Raw genomic sequence first — 23,354 nt, forward strand, 5'->3', positions numbered from 1 at the left:
AACCATGGCTATAAAAATAAGCTTATATTAGATTTTAAAAGTGGACAGATGGAGGGCCAAATCACTTGTATATATTAGACTAAACCAGGGGTAAAACTTTTGTTAGCTTTATCAACAAGTCGCCTGTTAAGTTAACATCATGCTAACTAGCTTTGAGGTGATGCATTGTTAGACGTCAGCCAGCAGTCAGCTGAGACATCTCCAGCTGATGGTTCAGCGTCATTATCTCTTCTATAGTCTCCTCACCTGAGAGGACACCTGGTGATCACAGTGACAGAGCACTTTAACACAACATGACACACCTGTTGCACCGTCATTCCAGCCAATCAATACACAGCAATTATTGATTGTTTCATTGGAGCTCCTCTGACATGTTACAGGTTTCAACATGTGTCAACTGAACATGTTAGTCCTGCTAACAGCTACCCACAGGAGCTAGCTTGAGCAAAAAAAATACTTGCTAATGTGGCCCCGCTAACCACACACACACACACACACACACACACACACACACACATGAAGAGGGAGAGAGACAGAGACAGAGACAGAGATGGAGAGAGAGAGAGAGAGAGAGAGAGAGAGAGAGAGAGAGAGAGAGAGAGAGAGAGAGAGAGAGATGAATGAAAACATGTCTGAAGCAGCAAAACACAGATAAACATGAAAACTGGTTTTGATGGTTTATGAGGACACGCTGACACAAATGTGTTTTATGAGGACATGTGTGTGTATCGTATGGACCGTGTGTGTGTGTGTGTGTGTGTGTGTATTTGTTGTAGCGGTGCATGCGGGCGGTCTGCTCTTACCTTGGTGGTGACAATGCAGAGGCAGTCCATATCCACACACACACACACTCACACACACTCACACACACACATTTTCACACACACTCACACACTCATGCTCGGTCTCGGTCTCTCTCTCTCTCTCTCTCTCTTTGTCGCCCTCCCCCCCTCTCTCTCTCTCCTTGTCTGTCTGTCTGTCCTCGCTCGCCCGCTCGCTCGCTCTTTTCTGCTCTTCCTGCGTCTGTCAGCACTGAGCGAGCGAGAGAGAGCAGGAGAGAGAGAGGGGGCGAGCAAGACAGATGAAGAGTGGTGTGTGGTTTTTTTTTTTGGGGGGGGGGGGGGGCGGGGGTGTACACCTCCTTGAGTCACTCGAAAAGAAGACGGAAGAGGAAGAGAGAGAGAGAGAGAGAGAGAAAGGGGAGGTGGGGGTTGGGCTCCTGTTGCCATGGTGTTATGCAGCTGTTGCCCCGGTAATGCTGCTGCAGCTGTTGCTAAGTAACAGGGATGGGTGTTGCCATGTGAATGAAAGAGAGAAAGAGTGGAGAGAGAGAGAGAGTGTGTGTGTGTGTGTGTATGTTTATACCTGTCCAGGTGTGTGTGGTCGGCTCGTCGTCTGGTTCTCACAAACTGTCAGCTCGTAGAACTCCTGTATGTCTGCACACACACACACACACACACACACACACACACACACACACACACACACACACACACACACACACACACACACACACACACACACACACACACACACACACACACACACACACACACACACACACACACACAGAGACAGAAAGTTGGTCCTGCAGCAGGTTGATGGAATAAAGTGTGAGCACTAAAAGTTGTGTTTTTTGTCCCTGACAGGCTCCGGTTGTTTCTGTTAGTGTGTGAACAAATTACAGAATAAATCCCTGCAGAGACAGTTTGGTTACAGATTGATATTTTTTTGTTTTTGTTGTTTTATCACAATCATCTATATTCATAAAAACAGGAACTTTACATGCGTGTTTGTTTACTTCACTGTGTGAGTTTGATGTTTTAAACCGATTGTGTGGATCCATTATAATATTGCTTTACACAAACTAATTGATCAATAGAGGAGTCTGGTCTTAAAGTGACATCCAATGTTTACCATTCAAGGTCACATGATCTCCTCCTCTTCAGGTGAATCAGTGTCCTCGCTCCTCTTCATCATGTGTGTGAAGTGTGTTGTTGTAAATCCACTCTGATCCTGTATTTGATCATGTCTATAAACCCCTCTATTTCAGCCCTGCTCAGAACAGGCTGTTTCTGTGTCTGTAGCTTTAAATATGTAAATGAGCTGTGTCTGACTCAGGTTATATACATGAAGGTGTAAAAGGTCTCTGTAATAATCTAACCTTTATATCAGCTGATTATCTCTCTGCTGATTGGGCCGTCAGAGCTTTAATGACCTTTGACCCCGCAGCTCAGACTCAGGTCTTAACTGTAATAATTTGTTGTGTTTTGTTTGGAGCTCTACCCTGCCATTGGAAATCAACCACACACCTGCTGCTCTGATTAACCAATCAGAGTGCAGCGAGCCCACAAACAGATCAGTTAAAGCGTTAATGAGATGCTCACACACACACACACACACACACACACACACACACACACACACACACACACGCACACACACACTGAGGACTAATCCCGCCATGCAAGGAGCGTTCCTGTCCAATCACTGAGCTCTGATGCGTCTGTGATGTCACACAGACAACATAATTAAAACCAGATTAAAGATGCAGAGAAGAAACTTGAGTCCTCATCGCGGTCTGGTGGAGACTGCATAAATCTATTCACAAGAATATCCAATCAGGAGCAATCGGCTTTGTAAACAGGAAGTCACTGTAGCATCAAAGGCTAGCATAGCATCCCAACATGACAGATTTGATCAGGTTCTTCTTTGCTTGATTTAAACTTACTGAGTGTTAATTCATTTTAAAGCAAAAGCAAGAAATCTCAATATGCTAAGCTAACTGATCTTATGTGTGTGTGTGTGTGTGTGTGTGTGTGTGTGTTACCCAGCAGGGCCTGGAACAGGTCACTCTGGAAGATGTTGAGCAGCTTCTCTGCGCGACCTTTGACCCCTTCTGCTGCTCCGGCCTGACAGGCCTCCATCACCTGCAGAGCACGTTCAGTATCTACGAGACACACAGAGCATGCTCGGTATCTGTGATAGCGTCTCAACTAAAGGGTTAAATGCTGTAGCAGGGCAGTTAGCTTCAATGCTAACATGACACCTTGTGACCTCTGGTCCACAGAAAACTACAAGATCACAGAGAACTACAAGATAATAGAAAACTACAAGATCACAGAGAACTACAAGATAATAGAAAACTACAAGATCACAGAGAACTACAAGATCACAGAGAACTACAAGATCACATGAGAACTACAAGATCACATGAGAACTACAAGATCACCGAGAACTACAAGATCACAGAGAACTACAAGATCACAGGAAGAACTGAAAGATCACAGGAAGAACTACAAGATCACAGAGAACTACATGATCACAGAGAACTACAAGATCATAGGAGAACTACAAGATCACAGAGAACTACAAGATCACAGAGAACTACAAGATCACAGAAAACTACAAGATCACAGGAGAACTACAAGATCATAGGAGAACTACAAGATCACAGAGAACTACAAGATCACAGGAAGAACTACAAGATCACAGGAAGAACTACAAGATCACAGGAGAACTACAAGATCACAGGAAGAACTACAAGATCACAGGAAGAACTACAAGATCACAGGAGAACTACAAGATCACAGAGAACTACAAGATCACAGGAAGAACTACAAGATCACAGGAGAACTACAAGATCACAGAGAACTACAAGATCACAGAGAACTACAAGATCACAGAGAACTACAAGATCACAGAAAACTACAAGATCACAGGAAGAACTACAAGATCACAGAGAACTACAAGATCACAGAAAACTACAAGATCACAGGAGAACTACAAGATCACAGGAGAACTACAAGATCACAGGAGAACTACAAGATCACAGGAGAACTACAAGATCACAGGAGAACTACAAGATCACAGGAAGAACTACAAGATCACAGAGAACTACAAGATCCTGTGGAATTGAGAACTATGTGCAAACATGTAGCTTTGTCTCTCTGATGATGTTTGTTTTTCATTCGGTGCCTCTTTTGATGTCATGTTGATGTCATGATGAAAATACGAGCAGGAGTCTGAATGTTGTTTCATGTTGAAATTGAGCGGAGGCTCCGTGTTTCCTCGTCTGACTTCATAAGGACGCTTCATACAGTCGTTTCAAGGGGAAGATTCTTCAGTGTAATCGCATCATTTTGTGGTATCAACACAGAGAAAAAGCCTCCCCATTATAGTAGTAGTAGTAGTGTGTGTGTGTGTGTGTGTGTGTGTGTGTGTGTGTGTGTGTGTGTGTGTTAGTAGTACAGGTGAAATGATGCGTGAGCCTCACACCTCATAAACAAACAAAGTCTAAGAACTACAAACAAACAAACATAGCTGCTTCCTGTTTACGAGGCAGCATTGACATCACTCAGAGTAAATATTATCAACATGATGATCAGAGGAGAGTAACAGAGAAAGGGGAGGACTCAGTGAAAGCACACAAACACAACAAACACAAACTTCTACACACACTTAGCAATCTAAACACACACACAGGTACAGAGTGTGTGAAACAGGTAACGATAAAAAAAAAAAAACATCTCACCTTCTCTCTTCAGCGGCATGTCGTCTCTCTGATCCACATAAATCCTCTTTAGGGATTTTACAAACACACGCGGTGCATGCTGGGTAATGAAGTCCTAATCCTTCACTCTCATCAGCCTCTCTGGCACACACACAGACGCACGCTGTGGCCCCGCCCCCTCCTTGGTTCAGAACACAGGAGGGGGCCATGCGGGTTTGATTGACAGCTGTAACATGTAAATGAAGTTTAAATGCTGAGTAAGAGACAGACTGTTAGTGTTTGGGTTATGATAACTAATTCATGTTATATGACAGGATGAAAATTAAACTTTACATAAATTATTTTATATGATCTATTAATATATTTGAGTTAATTACATTAGAGGTAGTGTGGCGGTATATTAACACTGTTGCTAACTCTGGCATGTTTACAACCCAAGTGCTCTGTCCCTTTAAGTGAATGAAGGAGTCTTCTGTTTAGGAATATTTTATGTTTGCCATATTATCATGACCAATTTGTTTGGGCTTCATCTTTGTGCACAATCAAATATATGAGTAACTCATATTGTTCATAAAAGCAGATGCATTATAAAATAATTCACCCCCTGCACAGTCTGTACCCATGATGACAGGCTGTAAACATGTTCATGTCTGCTGTAAAAACAGGCTGTTTGAATGGGTGTGTATGTGACTACCTGTGCTGCTGCAGCCAGCCTCTAGTGGACACTCCAGGAACTGCAGCCAGCCTCTAGTGGACACTCCAGGAACTGCAGCCAGCCTCTAGTGGACACTCCAGGTACTGCAGCCAGCCTCTAGTGGACACTCCAGGAACTGCAGCCAGCCTCTAGTGGACACTCCAGGAACTGCACTGTCTTCATTCTTGAACATATTGTAGGTTGTTTTGTCTGAGATTTGAAGGTGGTAAAAAAACATCTGATTCTTAAATGTGAAGAAGTATTAACCCTTTAACAGCTTGTGTCTAAGATTTGAACTCTCATAATAAAGTTTTGTTTTGTTTGGTGATTAATGAGCAAAATGTCCTCACAGTTATTAACTCTTTAAAGGAAAACCAACCGAACAGATAACCTACTTACTGGTATGGATTATTGTTGATGCTGTTAAGAAGCCCTTCGTCTTGACTCTCAGGCGACCGTTCACTTCATATTTTAAAGAAGTGTATGTTGGCAGACAGTCCGAGACATTTTCAAATCCATGAATTTAACTCGAGATAAAATTATGTATGAGCAAAAAGTATGTGATGTGTCGAGCTTTTCGTTGGAGAAAATTAGCGACGAGGGAGAAAGTAGGTCTTCCTTGCAAACTGTACACAGGGCGAATTAACACACGTCTTCCTGGTAAACGTTGATTTTAGCCTGTCTGTGTGGCTTTAACTGATCAAAGATAACTCATGTCGGTTGTAAACGTGTTTAATCGGGTTAAGAGTGTAATTCAGCTGCTACATGTTCCTTAAATAATCGTTAAATTTGACAAAACTGCCTTTTATTTTCAGTCGTGTTTGTTTTTTCAGTCAGGCGGGAGTAGGGCACCTCTTTCATAGGGTATCCTCCCGCCTTTCTCACTTTTGACCAATCACAACCAGTGCTCGGGCAAAGCGCGTATATGATTGGTCCTAGCACTGGAGAGGCTTGAGTTCAGAACGGCGCGTGATTGGTGCGTTCTCTCGTCGCTCACGTGGCCCCTCTGGTGGAGTATAAAAGCGCGGGCTGGGCGGTGGGACACGACGTGAAGACTCCAACTAGCTATCGCTAGTGACGGCTAAAGGCTAACAGTGTAGTCCGGACTTGTCAGCGTGCACGCACACAGTGACACGCGCACGGAGAGCCCTGCGGGGCCTTGTTTTCACGCACAGTGCGCGTTTTCGGGAATGTTTTGCGGGCTTGTGTTTCTTTAGGGGGCGTGTGTTAGCCACATGCTAGCCACTATCTGCACGTTAGCCGGATGTGGCTAGCTCGAGAAGCTAAGTGTTTACCAGTTAGTGGCCTGAATTATTCATAAGCTCAGCCCGGGATTGGTGGATACAGAGTCGGAGGCGGGGCTTAGAGAGGGAGTTTACACACACACACACACACACACACACAGGGGTCTATTTATGAGTGTGTGGATAATATTAGAAACAAAACACTGACAGAGAGGTGGAGGTGAGTACACATTATGTCATTATTATATTTAGAATTATTATTATACTATCATTGTTATTATATGATTATTTTATTTCTTAAAGTTGCTCAGAGTGAAAGAGAGAGAGCAGCTGAAGTGTAGAAATTAAATGACAGTATTTTAAAAGTAATTAATGAGGTCTAAACTGAAGAAAGTAAAAACATAATGAATGATTCACTCAATGGGATGTAACAAACTTTAATGTGCCTGAACTCTCTTTATTGTGTCTGATGATAACATGTGTGTTAGAGCTGAACGTGTTTGTGCACGTCACACACACACACGCTCTCTCTCTCTCTCTCAGGGTTAAAAGTGTGATGTGTTTCCTGTCCATGCTGACAACCTTCAGCAGAGCGAGCACTTCCTGTTCCTGCTCCTCAGAGACAGTAAAGAGCTAACAGACCCACAGATGCTGCATTCAGGTGTTTCCAAATCGTTCCTCCGACTTCAGTGATTTCAGTTCAGAAAGTCGGAATCAGCACACGGCGTTGATGCCACACAGGAAGTTTGACGTGAATTATTTAAACAGTAACTAAACGTGTTTTATCCCCCGTGTGCGTCGGGCACCTGATCAGTTTCCGAGTTGTTAAAACGTGAGCAGGTGCACACGTGCGTTTAACAAGCTCGGAAACTCGTTTTTCCAATTTGTCCGACAACACTTGAATGCAGCTGTAATCCTCTCAGTCAATCTAACTCCCTCCCTCTCTGTGATTGGCTGATAGGGCTACAGGCAGAAGATGATCAGGATGTCACTGGACAATGAGACTGTCCTCCCGAATGAGGTTAGCCCCGCCTTCCCCGCCACTGGCAGCCTATCAGAGCAGCCGAAACTGTCGAAGACCCGGGCGGTCTGCCCGAACAACGGACTTCACCCGCCTGGAAACAGTCAGCACGCCATCACGTCCGGCGCGCCAAACATTCAACGGATCACAAAGAGGCGGTTTTCGATGGGCGTCGGCTTCAAAGGGCTGGCTAAACGGCGGCGGCGTGCCCACAGCGAGAGCCAATCAGAGCCTGTGCTGCCCAGTAACTTCCTGTTGGGAGGAAATATCTTTGACCCGTTGAACCTCAACTCGCTATTGGACGAAGACATCAACAAGTGAGACGTCAAACACTTCTTTGATTCTTGATTCATCGTTTTAATTTAAATATTTGATCAGCCGTCAAAGAGTTTAAACGTCTTTTTAAAAGTTTTGGAACTAAAATTAAAGTTTTGACATCTGATAATTTAGTTCCGCCTTTTTCTCCTCAGGGCAACCAATCAGGAGACGCCAAAGTGCTCACCCTTGCCACTGCGGGGAGAAGACCCCGTAGAGATCCTGGTTCCCCGTGACATCACTGACCCTTTGAACCTGAAGGGGGGGGGCTTGGATGGGAAGGAGGGGGGCGGAGTCCTGTTGTCCCCGCTGAAGACGAGGAAGAGACACAGGAACAGACACCACGGAGGGGGAGGAGCCGGAGGAGACAGGGAGGTCGTAGCTGCCCGACTGTTCCCCTCCGCTGCAGGACTGACAGGTGAGAGCCAAACACCTGCAGCTCTGCTGACACCTGGTGGAGGCTGCATGAAACTACAACAGCACTTAGAAGAAGACAGGATGACGGAGGAAGGTTTCTGATTAACTGATAATTAATTGTTGAAACATTAAATTGTTTCTGAAATGATTCTGCTGTCCTGCAGTTCCTGTGATGACCACAGGGGGCAGTGTTCCAGCCTCGCCGCTCCCCTGTGAACTCAACACCGCCATCACCTGTCGAGACGAAGTCGCCCCGCCGCCGATTCTACCCAGAAGACACACCCACCCTCAGCCAGGCCAGGCCCACAAACATGGTAACCAGGGCGACCATCGCCAACGGAAACGGCGCCGCACAACCTCAACGAGGTCAGGAGACTGTGCAGCGAACACGGTTACAATGGCAGCCCCCGCTAAGCCAACCAAATTCCAGACACCTCTGGTGGGAGGGGCTAAAGTAGGGAGGTAAGTGGAACACTGAGAGGGTATAAGAGTTCTGTGATCTGATTGGCTGGTAACGTGACCTCTGTCTCCTGCAGGTTTGGAGGACTACAGCCAGACGCTTCTCAGCAACCACAGAAGAAGAAGGACAAGCACCGCTATCAGCACGGCAACCACAGCTGTTACTACGGCTACACCGGTTTCTATGGTGACAAGTTGGGGGGACGAGTCGGGTTAGTGGAGGACCCACGGCTCCGCCTCCTCCAAGCCGATTGGTTCAGAGACAAAACGGTGCTGGATGTGGGTTGTGGTGCGGGTCACGTGACCCTGACTGTCGCCCGCAGATTTAACCCCACCCACATTCTTGGGGTGGAGCTAGACAAGCGACTGGTAACCGCCGCCAAACAGAATGTTAGACACTTCCTGTCACATGACTTGGTGGTGGAGCAGAGGAGGAGGCGGGGCGGAGGTGGGTCAGCGCCGCGGAGCGAGGAGAGGGACGTGGAAGAGAAGGGGAAGGAGCAGGAGAAGAAGGGGGAGGAGCTGGAGAAGAAGAGGGAGGAGCTGGAGAATAAGGGGGAGGAGCAAGAGAAGAAGGGGGAGGAGCAGGCAGAGGAGGAGGTGATGGCGGTGGAAGAGGTGATGGCAGAGTTCCAGCAGGCCCTCTCTCTCCTCCCCCTCCCCCTCTCCTTCAGGGTGAGTCGTGGTCCTCTCTCTGCTCCTCCCCTCCTCCTCCCACCTGCCTCCTCCTCCTTCAGGTTCCCCAACAACATCACCTTCATCCAGGTGAGTGTCACTCGGCTCCTCTGACATCATCGTCACCGTCACGCTGATGACATCACCGATCTGACTCCTCCCACAGGGCGACTACGTGTCAGAGCGGGAGGTGTGGCCTGGGCGGGGCCAGTATGATGTCATCCTGTGTCTGGGCGTGACGAAGTGGGTGCAGCTGCAGTCGGGTGACGTGGGCGTGATCACGCTGTTCAGACGAGCCTATCAGAGCCTGTCGCCGGGCGGATTATTCATCCTGGAGCCACAACCGTGGAGCAGCTACTGCCGCAGCAAGAGGGCGTCGGTACGAACACGGATCACGTTTTAATTTAAATTAAATAAAATGAACCGTTTTGTTTACAGACTGTTTGTGTTCATGTCAGAGTCGGACGTATTCTCACTTCAGGACTCTGAGACTCCGACCTGAACAGTTCACCTGTTACCTGACGGACAGCGTGGGCTTCACCTCCTACAGGCTGCTCACACACACGGGTAAACACACACACACACACACACACACACACACACACACACAGAGTTACAGGTGATGGGACGTCATCGTGTGTGTTCACTTTGTGCGTTTGTGTTTTCAAGGTAACCAGCGGCCGGTCTACCTGTTCCATAAAGGCCCCGCCCAGAGGAAGTGATGTCATCGTGGACAAGCTGTGACGCCGCACCGGGTGTGTCTTGTTGTCCTCCTGTTTCCATGACGACTGGCCTGTGACTGACACACGGAGAGGTGCACGCCTCTCCCCAGCTGGACGCAGCCTCTTTAAGGCTAGCTCGGAGCTGATTGGCTGACGTGACATCACAGAGAAGAACCTTCACGTCTGATTGGACAGCTGAGTTTCTGGGATTGTGATTGGCAGACACGGACGCATTAGGCTAAAGGAGCGTGGGTGTTCACCTCACGCCATGTGACCTCTGGTCCTGGACTCTGATTGGACCGTGAACACTGACAGGAAGTGACACGTCTGTCGGGAGATTTTCAAGGTTAAGATGTCATAATGAGACTTCATGCAGGGCGGGTCACCGCAGACAGACGGCTACGGCGTTTCAGAGCGCTTCTCGCCAGCGCTCATTGTTGCTAGGCAACGAAAATTAACTTCTGCTTCCCTCGCTAACGTCTGCACGGAATAACACAGAGACAACAGGAAGACGATGTAAAGGAGGCGTCTCCTCCGCCATTGTTGTTGACAAAGACAATATCAGAGATCCCGCCCCCTCTTGATTCTGATTGGTCGGTGACTTTGAAAAGACAGAGTCGATCATCTTCAAACTGCAACAATAAAATGTTTATTTGATCACGTTTTCTCTTTCAAATGTTTGAAAACTCCAAATGAAACAGGACGACTTGTTTACTCTCTGACGATGAACAAATAAATAAAATGTTTCAGCTGCTCTTCACTGATTGGTTGATTAGAATAACAGCTGGTTTGGTTTGAAAGCACGAGAGGTGAAAAAAGTAAAAACATGTTTCAACCTTAAAACAAAACACCTGAAGTCTCTGCTTGAAAAGGTGTCGTTACCTGTGAGTGCAGGCCCCGCCCCCACCACTGTACCAACCAATCAGAAGATGTTTGTGTAAACAGTGAGACGTTAAGAGTCCTGGAGGTTTCCTGATATCTGACTTTTTATTGGTTGAATCACTTTGATGTTTTACACTTTTATATTCAGTCATGATTATCATGGATGTTATTGACAGGTGTTGATGTGGGCGTGGCCTCCGTCACAGCCCGAGCTCTAGCCCCTCCTCGTTTCCAAAGTAACTGTTGTGGGCGTGGCCTGGTGAGTCGAAGGTCAGCCCGCCTCTCTCTGTGCTGCTGTCGACCAACAGTTGAGGGAACTCGTTGACTCCGCCCTCCTTTGCATCAGCGTCGCCTGTGACGGCCCCGCCTCCCTCACCTGTGGCTCCGCCCGGGCTGGGGGAGGCCTGACCTGGTCCACCTCCGCTAAGTCGAGGTCGAGCCAGGAGGGGGTGAAAGGTCAACACCATGGCCTGTGGGAGGAGGAGGAGCATGGTCAGAGTGCACTGTGACATCACTGCCTGCAGGTCAGAGGTCAACGCCATGTGTTGTGATGTCACAGGTGTCAGGCGTGTGCTCACCCTCTGGCGGTTCTCGGTGCTCCCAACGCTGTCGTCTCCGGTGTCTCTCTCTCCCTCTCGATCGCCCACTCTCTGACCCAATAACACCAGTTCACTGATCCACTCACTGGCGTTCGACCTGAGGAGTTCCCAGCTCTGACACACACACACACACACACACACACACACACACACACACACACACACACACACACACACACACACACACACACACACACACACACACACTGTCACTGAGACTGAAATATTGCAGCAATGGATTGTTAAGTTTGATTGACAGCTCACCTCCTGGGAGGAGTCAATCTGCTCCACAGCCTGCAGGAAATGACATCATCAACACATCATGACATCGCAGGACCAACATTATGACATCATCGTGTGTGTGTGTGTGTGTGTGTGTGCGTTACCGTGTTCTCCAGTCTCTGCCGATCTCTCAGCTGTTGAACTCCCTGTAAAAATCATCCAATCAGAGTCAGTTCAGCAGACGGCTCATTGGCCATATGGCGCTATGATGTCATCACATTTTTATCTCAATTATCTGACCAATCAGCAGCCTGAGATTTAAAGCATGTTGAGCTGCAGTTCCTGCACCGTCCACAAGATGCTGCTGTGATCACAGTGATGCGAGCTCTCACCTGGTCTTCACACACAGCTGTTCTAAAGACTGATTGGTGAGAGGCTGCTAAGGCTTATGGGTAATGTAGTCGGTTTGTCACACTGCAAAGGATGAGTGGATGGATGGAGGATGTAACACAGGGGACTCTGACCTCTGAACTGTGGCTGGAGTCAGAGGAGGCCGAGGAGGAGGAGGATGAGGAGGACGAGGAAGATGATCTCTGTTGTCCAGGAGCAGGAGCGGCAGAAGACGGCGGCTGCAGAGACACCAGAATTACTCGGAGGTTTCACTAATCATTCATATTCACACTTTGGCCCCTCATGGTTGATTAAACATGTCCGAGCTGTAACGCAGCCTCCGGCCACAAGGCGGGGCTGTAGCTCCGGCTCTCCTCGCTACACAGTTTAATTGTAGTTGTACTCACAGAGGTCTGGTACACCTGCTGCTGAAGTACTGGCTGAAGGCTGCCTTGTTGCCATGGTAACTGTAAACAACACACACAGTTATTGGGCGCGCTCGTATGATTTAAAAACAAAAGAAGTTATCAGTGATCAGAGTCCTTACTGGAGAAGCCTGGTTCTGATCCAACAGGCCCGCCATCAGCACAAACACCCACATCCTCAAATACACAAACACAAAGACACACATGCTGGTCCAAACTGGTCCCAACTGGTCCAAACTGGTCCTTAATGGTCCAAAGGTGGTGTCCTAACCGGTCCTTATTTGTTCTTACGGGTCCGAGTAGTTGTTCTTGATGTTCTGGTGTTCTGCCTCTCGTTCTCCTGTTTTATTGTCTGTTAAACAGGAAGTGACCTGTCATCATGTCCCGCCCCCCTCCCACTGACAGCCGCCCATCAACACAAACAACCTGATTTATATCAGTTTGTGTGTGTGTGTGTGTGTGTGATCCATGTTTGAAACCACACACACACACACACACACACACACACACACACACACACACACACACACACACACACACACACACACAAACACACACACAATATAAATAACCTGACTGTGATGAAGTCTGAATGCCATGTTAATGAATCAACACTCTTAAAGTGACACACGTCTGTGACATCACACAGGTGTGTGTGACCTGTGACTGTGTGAGGAACCTTTCGACTGTAGGAGTTTGTTTCATCGTGACACCTTTAAAATGACGAACGCCTCAAATCACCTGACAAACCTCCTGACACCGAGCGCTCCCTGTCCCGCCCGCCCGTCCTCTCACCGTCCTTCCTCCTCCCTTCATCTTCTTCGTCTATATCCACAGGCACAGTCTGACCCGTGATCAGCTGGGGCAGGATTATCCCTGAGACTGAACCCCCATCCTGGATCCCCCCCCCCCACCACCACCTTGCAGTCAGTCCACAAACTGGTAACACCCTCTACCCTCTTAGTCATGATGGTAACGTACCAGAACTTAAACCAGCAACACTCCAGCTCAAGTCTCTACAGACTGACAGTATCTTTCTGTGTGCTTTTATTTTGAAACACAGTTAGTCCCTTTCTGGTAGATTGAAGGGTAGGACAGGAAGCACAGAGACAGGAAGTGGTTCGGTGTCCCAAAGTGAGATCGAGCAGCTCAAAGGAACGGTAGCAAAGGTCAATGTGTGATGTCATCAGGTCACATTAATGCTGAGTTTATTTACAGATGTTTTATAAAGGGATCAGTGTAACTCCACCTGGAAGAGAAATGTGCTGCAGTGAGTCAAATAGAGTTCAACTTTAAAATAACTGAATGTAAACAGCAGCGCATAAAGACAAACAGAAGACCGACCACATGATGTCACTTCCTGCGTGTCAGATCTGTGGTCAAACACAACAACACGACCAGCTGACAGTAAACACGTTACGCAACTAAGATTTACTGAGACACACACAGGCAGTTTCACAGCGCTTAAGTCTACAAAGAGAAACAATGACCTGCCAGAAGGACCAGCAAAACTTTATTGATACCAAATTGACAGAACAAAACTGACAAATGAATTCAAAGTGAATTATTCAAAATGTGACGATGAACAAACTGTCAAACAGATCATTTTAAATAATCTCCTAATCTAAAATATATTAAAAACTAAACACACATAAAAAGCAGATGGACATATAAACACACACACACACAAAAAATGACCAACATAAAGTATCCATTATCCACAGGGACAAGCCCCTCCCCCCCAATTAATGACAGTCCAATCAGAGCTCAGCAATTATTTCCAGAGTGTATTTATGTTCTCAGACTGTTAGCCTAACTTCATAACATAAAGTCTGTCGGGGGGTGGACTTATCTAAAGGTCATTTGCATAAAGGGAAATTACTTTCTGCCTCCTCGTAAACGTTTACATTTTTAACTTTCAACGTGACGAAAGTTTGAAGATCGCAATGAAATTCCTTAAAAGACAGTTGCAACAAAACATCAACACTACTTAGTTTCTTCGCTGCTACTCTGAGCTAGATTAGCCACCGTTGCTAATCTAATCTTAGTCTGCTTCCTGATTGGTAGATGACTCGGCGTCTGTGGGCGGTGATTTCTGTCCTGATCGTGCTGGCTGCTATAGAAGGCGTGTTCACGTGTGTGATGTGACGCTAACTTTACTCTGGTGTGCGTTTGTGATGAGGCAACTCTTTTATTGAACTCTGATTCCCTTACGACAGGTTGGTTGCTGTAGGAATGACTGATTGGACCGAGGAAGCCATAGCGGTAAGGTTTCCTCCTGCGAGGAGGAGGAGGTGCAGGTGAAGCCCCGTTTTCTTCACTGCCGAGATGCTGGTTAGCATCTGTTCTAGCTTCAGTGCCATCATCTGAACTTGTTGGATCTCTTTCCACATTAGCATTAGCATTAGCATTAACATTCCTGGAATCAGGAGAGTGTGTTGTGAACATAGTGGAGGCAGTTGGCTTTATGCTTAAAGCAAATCCTTCAGTGTCTTTACTTAAATCTTCTTCTTCAGTACTGGAGCCATGCCCTGTATCTGTGTAAGTATTACTGCTAGCTCCAGCGCTAACTGGTATTATGGTGTACAAAGTAGCAGTGGTGAGGTCTTTGACTGTGCTAACATAATGACTTGAATCAGTTGTCGTCTCTAAGCTTGAGTCTACTGATGCGTCCTTTACACCGCTGTGAAGCTCCATGCTAACTCCAGAGCGGGATGCTATGCTAACAGTGTTAGTCCGGCTGTCTGCAGTGGGGCTAGCATCATTGGGGGTCTTTGTGGTCAGTGTTTCTTCTGACTCCTCCTGACTGATCATTAAACTGGAGCTGAAGTTTGTGACTGAACGAGGGTTAAACTCAAGACTCAGACTGAAGTTAAAGGTCGAGGAGGGACCAGGATGAAGTTCTGAGCTCTGAGACTCATTAGATGAGTCAAGTTTACGAAAATCTAATTTAGATCCAGAGTCTAATATTCCTAACTCTTCAGATTCAGAGCTTTCAGACTCTATTGGTGTTGAGGGAACAGCAGGATGAGAATTCGAGGAGGACAAAGCCAACAGGACCTCCTCACTGCTTGAGCTGACCTCTGGACTACCAGCTCTGTAGAGTCCTGGTCCAGATGAGGTTGAACCGAGAACCTTTCGTGCACCATTCATTTCTTGACTCTCCTCAGAGCTGTCTGAGATTAAACCAACATTCACCAGAGAGAAGAACCTGGTACTGCCCTTAATATGAACCTGGGATGTGGTGTCTTTTGGTATATTCAAGATCGTAGGTGCCATATCCTGATCCTGACTGGCTAGGCTTAAGCTAGCAGCCTCGTCTGCTTGGACAGACATGACAGGAGTGTCCTGAGCCTTTTTGTTGTCTGGAACAGGAACAATAGAGTCAGAATTAAAGGTTGATGTGGAACCTGTGACTCGCTGTGTGGAATATCCTGAACCAGTACCATTATGGAAATCATAGGTGGCTTCAGGACTCTCCTCACTGTCATGACTAACACTGGTCAGATTTTGTGAATCTGGTCCGACTCCACTAAGGCCAAAGGTTTCTAAACTCTCATCACTCTGACTAGAACTCCGACTACGACCTATCTGACCAACATTTAGGGAATTTGGAGTTGTACCAAGAACCTTCTTTGTATCGTCAGATTGCTGACTCTCTAATCCAGCATCCACATGAGTGAGGAACCTGGGACTGCCCTGACTGTGAATCTGGGATATGGTGTCTTTTGGTCCACTGGAGGTCATAGGTGGTACATCCTGATCCCGACTGGTTGGGTTTGAACTTGCACTGTTCTGAATTTTGTGTGAAGTGACTCCAAGACTCTCTGAACTAAAACTGGTCAGACTTTCTGAATCTGATCCGTCTCTGCTGAAGTTACCAGTTTCTAAACTCCCATCATGACTCAGACTAAAACCCTCCAGACTGACAGGAGCAGAATTTAAAGTCACAATAGGCTGTCTGTCCTTCGTACTCTCTGTGCCGTTGTTAAATTCATCTGATTCATCCAAATGTCTCAACTTCTGATTCACCTCGGACTCAATGGAGGTGTTACTTAAATCTTTAAAGTCATCAGAAATGGGACGCATTTGACTCCAGTTGTTCCTGTTGAAAGTGTTGTTTAAATCATCAACACCTTCATCAGAGGTAAACATCGGTTGATCACTCATCATTTCCTCTGATGAATTGAAACGTGATGTGATTGGCTGGATGCTCTGTGAAGTTGTTTCTTCACTGCTGTCGTCTGATCTTTGAACAAACAAGCAAACAAACAAACAAAATGTAAAAAAAACAAACAAAGAAGAAGAAGGACAGAAAACTAGAAGAACCCATGATCTGTACCTTCCTCCATCAGTCCCACTCCCCTCCTCCTGTACCGCACGGAGGAGGAAGATGGCGAAGCTCAGTGTGATGTTTGATTTTGTGTCCATAACCTTCATGATTAAGCTGGGCGGGGCTTGTTTCAAGGCTCCTCCCACTACGGGGAACACAGCAGGCAGCTGTAAACACATTAAAGGGGTTTGTATTTCTGTTGTTGAGGTTTAGCATCTTTTTTCTAACATAACATTGAACAAGGTCTTTTACCTGCTTTTTGTAAAACGTCTTGAAATAACACTTGTGAATTGGCGCTATAAAAATACAGATTGATTGATCTTGCATTGGTGCCATTTGTGACCATATTTGGACAATAGGGCGGAGCTGGGGAGGGTCCGCCAATCAGCCCCCTTTTCAAAATGTGGTTGCTTCTAATCATGCAAACATCATGTTGAAGTATAGAAGAATAGATACTAGAGCCTGAGACCATAAACTCATCAAAATGTTTACTATGGAAATTAATCAACAAGTTAAAAACGTTTTTATATAATCAAACATGTGGATTGGCCCCCTGCTGGATATTAGATAGAATGCAGGTTAAAGACATGTATGCATTGACTTCTTATCTTACGGTGTTGATATGTCGAAAAGAGGCAGTCTGTATGTTTTACCTGTGAATCCTCATCAGAGGAAGAGGCCGACCAAGAGTCACCATCTGAGCTCAGCTGCAGAGAGAGAGAGAGACAGAGAGAGAGAGAGAGAGAGAGAGACAGAGAGAGAGAGACAGAGAGAGAGAGACAGAGAGAGAGAGAGAGAGACAGAGAGAGAGAGAGAGAGAGAGAGACAGAGAGAGAGAGAGACAGAGAGAGAGAGACAGAGAGAGACAGAGAGAGAGAGAGAGAGACAGAGAGAGAGAGAGAGAGAGAGAGACAGAGAGAGAGACAGACAGAGAGAGAGACAGAGAGAGAGAGACAGAGAGAGACAGAGAGAGAGAGAGAGAGAGAGAGAGAGAGAGACAGAGAGAGAGACAGAGACAGAGGTGAGTCCGAGGTTTAAACAAGATAATGAATAATTATAATAAGGCACTATTCAATTACTGTGAAAGGAATTTCACTCTGCGTCATAAATGTTTTCGATAAATGCAGAAATATTTTTAAATTTTTTTGCATTTCGTGAAATATTTTTGGCTGTATTAAAATGTTTTTATTGCAATAAGTAAATATTTAAGCAGGGATAGGTTTCTGGTGTCATGGGCCATCTCAGCGTCCACGCTCCACAAACATCTCTTGCAGCTTCAGAGACGGCCTGCTGTATGTTTTTCTGTTATGAGATTGGTTAACAGTAGGTCATGTGACACCAGCAGCGTGGATAAAAACAGCTGTTCTCTAAATGAAGTAGTAAATCTGTCCCTGACTGAAACTCTGTGGCCACTGTTACCCAACTAGCTGTGTGTGTGTGTGTGTGTGTGTGTGTGTGTGTGTGTGTGTGTGTGTGTGTGTGTGTGTGTGTGTGTGTGTGTGTGTGTGTGTGTGTGTGTTTCCGGTCTGTTCTAAATCAGCACTCTGAATGTGAAACACTGTTTATCTGCCTGCCAGAACCACGGACTGTAAATATAGACACACACACACACACACACACACACAACCACACACACTTCCTGCTGGTGTTTCTGAACATGTTTGTCAGCGAAACATGATTCATGTTTTCTGCAGTTTCAGTTCATAAATCAGAGAAAATCTATAAGTTAAAAACATCCTGCAGGAAAAGTTCTCAAACCAAACGGTGAGAAACTGAACTCCATGTTCACCTTTCATGTCACCTGTTTAGCAGCTTCACATGATCTTATCTGATACTGGCGTCATTTCAACCTCTGCCTGAAACGCTTCATTTCAGCTCCTGTCTCTTTAAGGCCCCACATGCCCACTTTCTTCTGATTGGCTAGCTCTCTGGAAGTCTTCCGGGGCCAGAACGCTGCAGGGGTGCCAGGACACACAACTCTCCCCAGTCCCTCTGGGCTCTGTCCTGGGTCCTCCCCTCCTCACTGCCTACCTCCCACCTCTGGGTCAGATCTTCAGGAAATGTGTTGCTCATTTTCATTGCTTGTGACGTTGTTGTCGTGGTAACGAGCAGACTTCAGTGTTCTTACCGGAGCTGAAGAAATGAAGCCGAGCAGCAAGCAGACGAACACACGCCGCAGCATCTTCTCCAGGAGATTCAAGGAGAGGGCCTGGAAACATTCACAACTTGACAATTCATCTCGTCTGTAAAACCTTAGAGGTTAGCCTAGCTTAGCATAATGACTATAAGTCTATGGATGTGTTAGCATTTTTTAAAACACTGTTAGTGACGTCACTCCCTAATGAGATAAAGTCAAGGGCACCAGAGGCCTAGGGGTCAGTTCGTACCCGCTGTCCTTCCTCTCCAATAAATACAAAGCCAAATAATCAATCGAATAAAGAATACAGATAAAGTCATTAATAAAACTAATGATCGGATTGGTTCTTACCTAGCGGGCGGAGCTTCAGGAAACACAGGTGATAATCCTCAGAGAGGACCGAGCGACTCGACTGATGTAAAGTCAATATAAGAAACACACTCTCCTCCTTATTGTGTGTGTGTGTGTGTGTGTGTGTGCTTTAAAGAGCGAGGCCACGCCCCTCTCGCTCTCTTCTGGGAAAAAAAAGAATATTTTAGGAGTTCTGCCCAGTGACACAAAAATGTTAATGTTTAGGTTTGTAGTGAAATGACAGGCTGTATATGTCCAAGTAACCACATCACACACACACACACACACACACACACACACACACACACACACACACACACACACACACACACACACACACACACACACACACACACACACACACACACACACACACACACACACACACACACACACACACACACACACACGGGACTGTCTGTCTACACTGTGGCCATCTCTTCCTGGTCATTTTAAAAATACAGAAAAGTAATACTATAACTAGTTGTGACGTCTCTAACCATAGTATTACTTCAAATGTCACCAGCAGAGGGCGCTGTATGGATTATAACAGACATCACTGTGCTGTCCCTCAACGTGTAGACAAGGAGGGGAGAAAGGTGGGAACATGAACATGTGAGCCGTTCATGGAGCGACATGATGAGATCCTCCTGTGACCCAGTGACACAGAGATCAGGAGGTCGGCAGGTTTACTCGTCGGACTTCCTGTTGTGAACCCGCGTGCTCGTGCATGAACGCTTCCACACCTCTCCCATCCGTGGACCGAGGAAGTGAACGCCGCTGTTCCACTGCTCAAAGAAACTGGACTGAAGGTCAAACTGGCTGCAGCACGGTACAGAGTGTCACGCAGAAGGAAATCAACATTAGTTGTGTTGATTACTCAGTGTCATGTCAGAATGGACTCTTCAAGAAGGTTTCAATAAACTCCACAGACAAAAGCTCAAGGTGTTAAACAAGCAGATTTATTTTAAGAACTGTGAACAATAATGCAGATTAATGAAGCAGATATCAATGAGTACAATAACAAAATCAATCAATCTTCAATCAATCAATCTTTATTTGTATAGCGTCCATTCATAACAGGAGTTATCTCAGACACTTTACAAAAGCAGGTAAAGGACCTTACTGATGGCTATATTACAAGAGCCCAGCTGAATCCGTCATAGAAGAACAAACTTCCTTTTAACAGGCAGAAATCTTCAGCAGACCCGGATCATGATGAACAGACATCTGCTAAACTGTGCTGGGCTTTAACATGGGACAAGATGCAGAAAGAAGGATAGGACAGGTTTATTGTCCAAAAACATGTCAGGCATACAGTGAAATCAAAATTACTTTCCCGCCCTCCCCAAAGAGCAATGTAGATTAAAAAAAAAGGTACAGTAAAATATGATAAATAATATTTACACTAATAAAATCTAAATGTGAAAAACGTACATAGTTAAATAAAATGGAATCTAAAACAAGATCAGAAAAAAGTGAAAGTTGTGCATGCGTGCAATAAATGACCAGAGTTCAACCGGTTTCAATGTTCAACAGGAGGAGGTTTCAACGTTCAGTGTTCATGGGGGCCGAAGAGAAGGGAGAGAGTTCAGCTTCCTGACAGCTTGGTGGAAGAAGCTGTTTCTCAGTCTGGTAGAGCCGGTTTGGTTGGCAGCAGTGCAGCTCCCCAGCCACACAGTGATGCAGCTGGTCAGGATGCTCTCCATGGTGCCTCTGTAGAAGGAGCACATGATGGGGGGGGGGGGGATCAATCAATCTTTATTTGTATATCTGCTGGGCTTGAATATGGGATGGGGGAGATGGGACAAGATGCAGAAAGAAGGGTAGGATAGGATAGAATGGGGGGGGGTTTGGGCAGGCCATCCTCGTGTGAGGGGGGGGGGGGGGCATCCTCACCAACAGTCCCAAGGAACCTAAGAGAGCTCAGGAGGTCCCAGAGAGAGGAGAGGTTAGAATATAAAGATAGAGACAAGCAGTAATAAGATATGAAAGCTGGGAGAGAGAGAGGGAGAGAGATAAGAGATCCTGGTGCCAGTTCCCCCGGTAGTCTAGGCCTATAGCAGCAGAACTATGAGCTGGTCCTAAGCCAGCCCTAACTATAAGATTTATCAAAAAGAAAAGTTTGAAGTCTATTCTTAAAAGTACCTAGTGTGTCTGCCTCCCGGACCCCGACTGGTAGACGATTCCAAAGGAGCCTGATAACTAAAGGCTCTACCTCCCATAGTACTTTTAGAGACTATAGGCACCATGAGCAGGCCTGCATTCTGGGAACGTCATGTTCTTGTCGGATAGTACGGTACAATTAACTCTTTAAGATACGATGGTGCCTGACCGTTTAGAGCTTTGTAGGTGAGCAGAAGGATTTTAAATTCTATTCTAGATTTTATAGGGAGCCAATGGAGAGAAGCCAATACAGGAGTCATGTGGTCCCTTTTCCTAGTTCTAGTAAGAACACGAGCTGCAGCGTTTTGGACGAGTTGGAGGGTCTTTAGAGATTTACCATAGCACCCTGCTAAAATAGAATTACAGTAATCCAACCTGGAGGTAACTAATGCATGAACTAATTTTTCAGCATCATTTTGCGACAGGATCTGTCTGATCTTAGAGATGTTACCAAGGCAATGATAATCACCCTAATCACTCCTGGTTTCAGCTTATTGTTTTGGATACTTAATGCTAATCACTGCTCCTTTATGTTGCTGAGCATGCCAATGGCCCAGTCTGCATCCCTGCATTGACTATCTAATGTTTAGTCACCTCTGTACATGCACATGTAACTAGTTTCTAGGAGGTCAGCACTTTGTTTCTAAGGCTCTTTAACTGTTTACAGGTCTCTTTTAACCAGCACATGTTTTTCTCTCCTCACAGGTTATGTACATTATGCTATATAAGTCTAAGTCTAATGCTAATGCTAACTGCACAGGTTTAACCTGTAATTATGTTTATTCTTAGTCACATGGGGGCTGCTAAATCTTGTTTGGGGGATTATTGTATAGAGAGGGGAGGGGGGACAGCGGGTGTGTATTGTAACTAATGTCTTGTGTCCTGCCTGTCTGTATACTGCTACTGGATGCCTTGAATTTCCCTCGGGATCAATAAAGTATCTATCTATCTATCTAAGGTGACAATAAGCTGTCCTTGAAATGTGTTTAATGTGAGAGTTAAAGGACATATCCATCTTTCAAATTAAAATATTCATCCTGAGAAAGCCAGGTTTCAGTTAAGCAAAGTAGATCAATATGATTCTCTGATATTAGCTCATTTACCAGGAGGGATTTAGATGCTAGGGATCTAATGTTTAGTAGGCCGCATTTAATTGTCAGATTTGTTTGCAAAATCGTATTTGTAGTTTTGATTTTGATTACATTTTTATGATTTACGCCTCTTTTATTGAGGCTGCCTATGACAGGTCTGGGGCGGAGAACAGACACAGTATCTATAGTATAAGTAGGGTTACAGCTATCTAACTGAGTTACAGTTAGATTTACAGTCACAAGGACAGCTATAGTGGCAGGTAAACAGATCTAAAGGAAGCGCAGAGAAGTGTGTAAGACTGCAGCTCTGCATCCTGGTCTGAACTCTGATGAGTTGTCAGGGTCTAATAAACTCTGCTACGTTTCTAGATAATAGAGCTGCACCAACCAGAGTAGGATAGATGCCATCTCTAGCTAGCAGACCAGGCTTTCCCCAAAAGGACTGCCAGTTATCTATGAAGCCCACATCGTTTACTGGACACCACCTCGATAGCCAGCGGTTGAATGAAGACATGCGGCTATACATGTCATCACTGGTCAAATTAGGGAGAGGACCAGAGAAAACTACGGAGTCCGACATCGTCTTTGCAAAACTACACACCGACTCCACATTAACTTTAGTAATTTCCGACTGGCGAAGTCGGGAGTCATTTGTGCCTACATGAATTACAATTTTATCAAATCTACGTTTAGCCTTT

At 45.8% G+C, this 23,354-nt stretch overlaps 3 protein-coding genes and 1 long non-coding RNA gene across 5 annotated transcripts; 1 reads left to right on the forward strand and 3 right to left on the reverse strand.

Moving 5' to 3' along the window:
• Nucleotides 1-1,111: 1,111 nt before the first annotated feature.
• On the reverse strand, nucleotides 1,112-6,030 carry LOC306841127. Its single transcript, XR_013781435.1, has 5 exons — nucleotides 5,607-6,030; nucleotides 5,208-5,417; nucleotides 4,535-4,739; nucleotides 2,831-2,950; nucleotides 1,112-1,436 (listed from the first exon to the last, which is right to left on the reverse strand). It is a non-coding gene; the product is annotated as an uncharacterized lncRNA (long non-coding RNA).
• A 216-nt stretch (nucleotides 6,031-6,246) lies between these two features.
• Nucleotides 6,247-10,820, forward strand: LOC306841124 (7SK snRNA methylphosphate capping enzyme-like). Its single transcript, XM_079370796.1, has 9 exons — nucleotides 6,247-6,671; nucleotides 7,413-7,789; nucleotides 7,943-8,205; nucleotides 8,369-8,666; nucleotides 8,741-9,428; nucleotides 9,505-9,717; nucleotides 9,797-9,905; nucleotides 10,008-10,406; nucleotides 10,437-10,820. The coding sequence occupies exons 2-8, from the start codon at nucleotides 7,428-7,430 to the stop codon at nucleotides 10,058-10,060; spliced, it is 1,986 nt and encodes a 661-aa protein (XP_079226922.1). The 5' UTR covers nucleotides 6,247-6,671; nucleotides 7,413-7,427; the 3' UTR covers nucleotides 10,061-10,406; nucleotides 10,437-10,820.
• Nucleotides 10,821-10,901: 81 nt separating this feature from the next.
• LOC306841125 (uncharacterized protein) lies at nucleotides 10,902-12,946 on the reverse strand. 2 transcript variants are annotated; one of them, XM_079370798.1, is made up of 7 exons: nucleotides 12,701-12,946; nucleotides 12,561-12,620; nucleotides 12,288-12,392; nucleotides 11,928-11,969; nucleotides 11,806-11,835; nucleotides 11,521-11,655; nucleotides 10,902-11,412 (listed from the first exon to the last, which is right to left on the reverse strand). In XM_079370798.1, the coding sequence occupies exons 1-7, from the start codon at nucleotides 12,782-12,784 to the stop codon at nucleotides 11,143-11,145; spliced, it is 726 nt and encodes a 241-aa protein (XP_079226924.1). In that variant the 5' UTR covers nucleotides 12,785-12,946; the 3' UTR covers nucleotides 10,902-11,142. The 2 variants fall into 2 exon arrangements, with proteins under 2 accessions (XP_079226924.1, XP_079226923.1); XM_079370797.1 differs by having other exon boundaries at nucleotides 10,902-11,655.
• A 1,584-nt stretch (nucleotides 12,947-14,530) lies between these two features.
• LOC306841883 (uncharacterized protein) lies at nucleotides 14,531-19,093 on the reverse strand (the record flags this gene model as incomplete). The annotated part of the gene is made up of 5 exons (XM_079371904.1): nucleotides 14,531-14,732; nucleotides 14,766-16,827; nucleotides 16,921-17,078; nucleotides 17,565-17,618; nucleotides 19,040-19,093. The coding sequence occupies 5 exons, from the start codon at nucleotides 19,091-19,093 to the stop codon at nucleotides 14,565-14,567; spliced, it is 2,496 nt and encodes an 831-aa protein (XP_079228030.1). The 3' UTR covers nucleotides 14,531-14,564.
• Nucleotides 19,094-23,354: the final 4,261 nt, after the last annotated feature.

Source organism: Symphodus melops (assembly GCF_947650265.1).
Source record: "Symphodus melops genome assembly, chromosome: 20".
Taxonomy (NCBI): domain Eukaryota; kingdom Metazoa; phylum Chordata; class Actinopteri; order Labriformes; family Labridae; genus Symphodus; species Symphodus melops.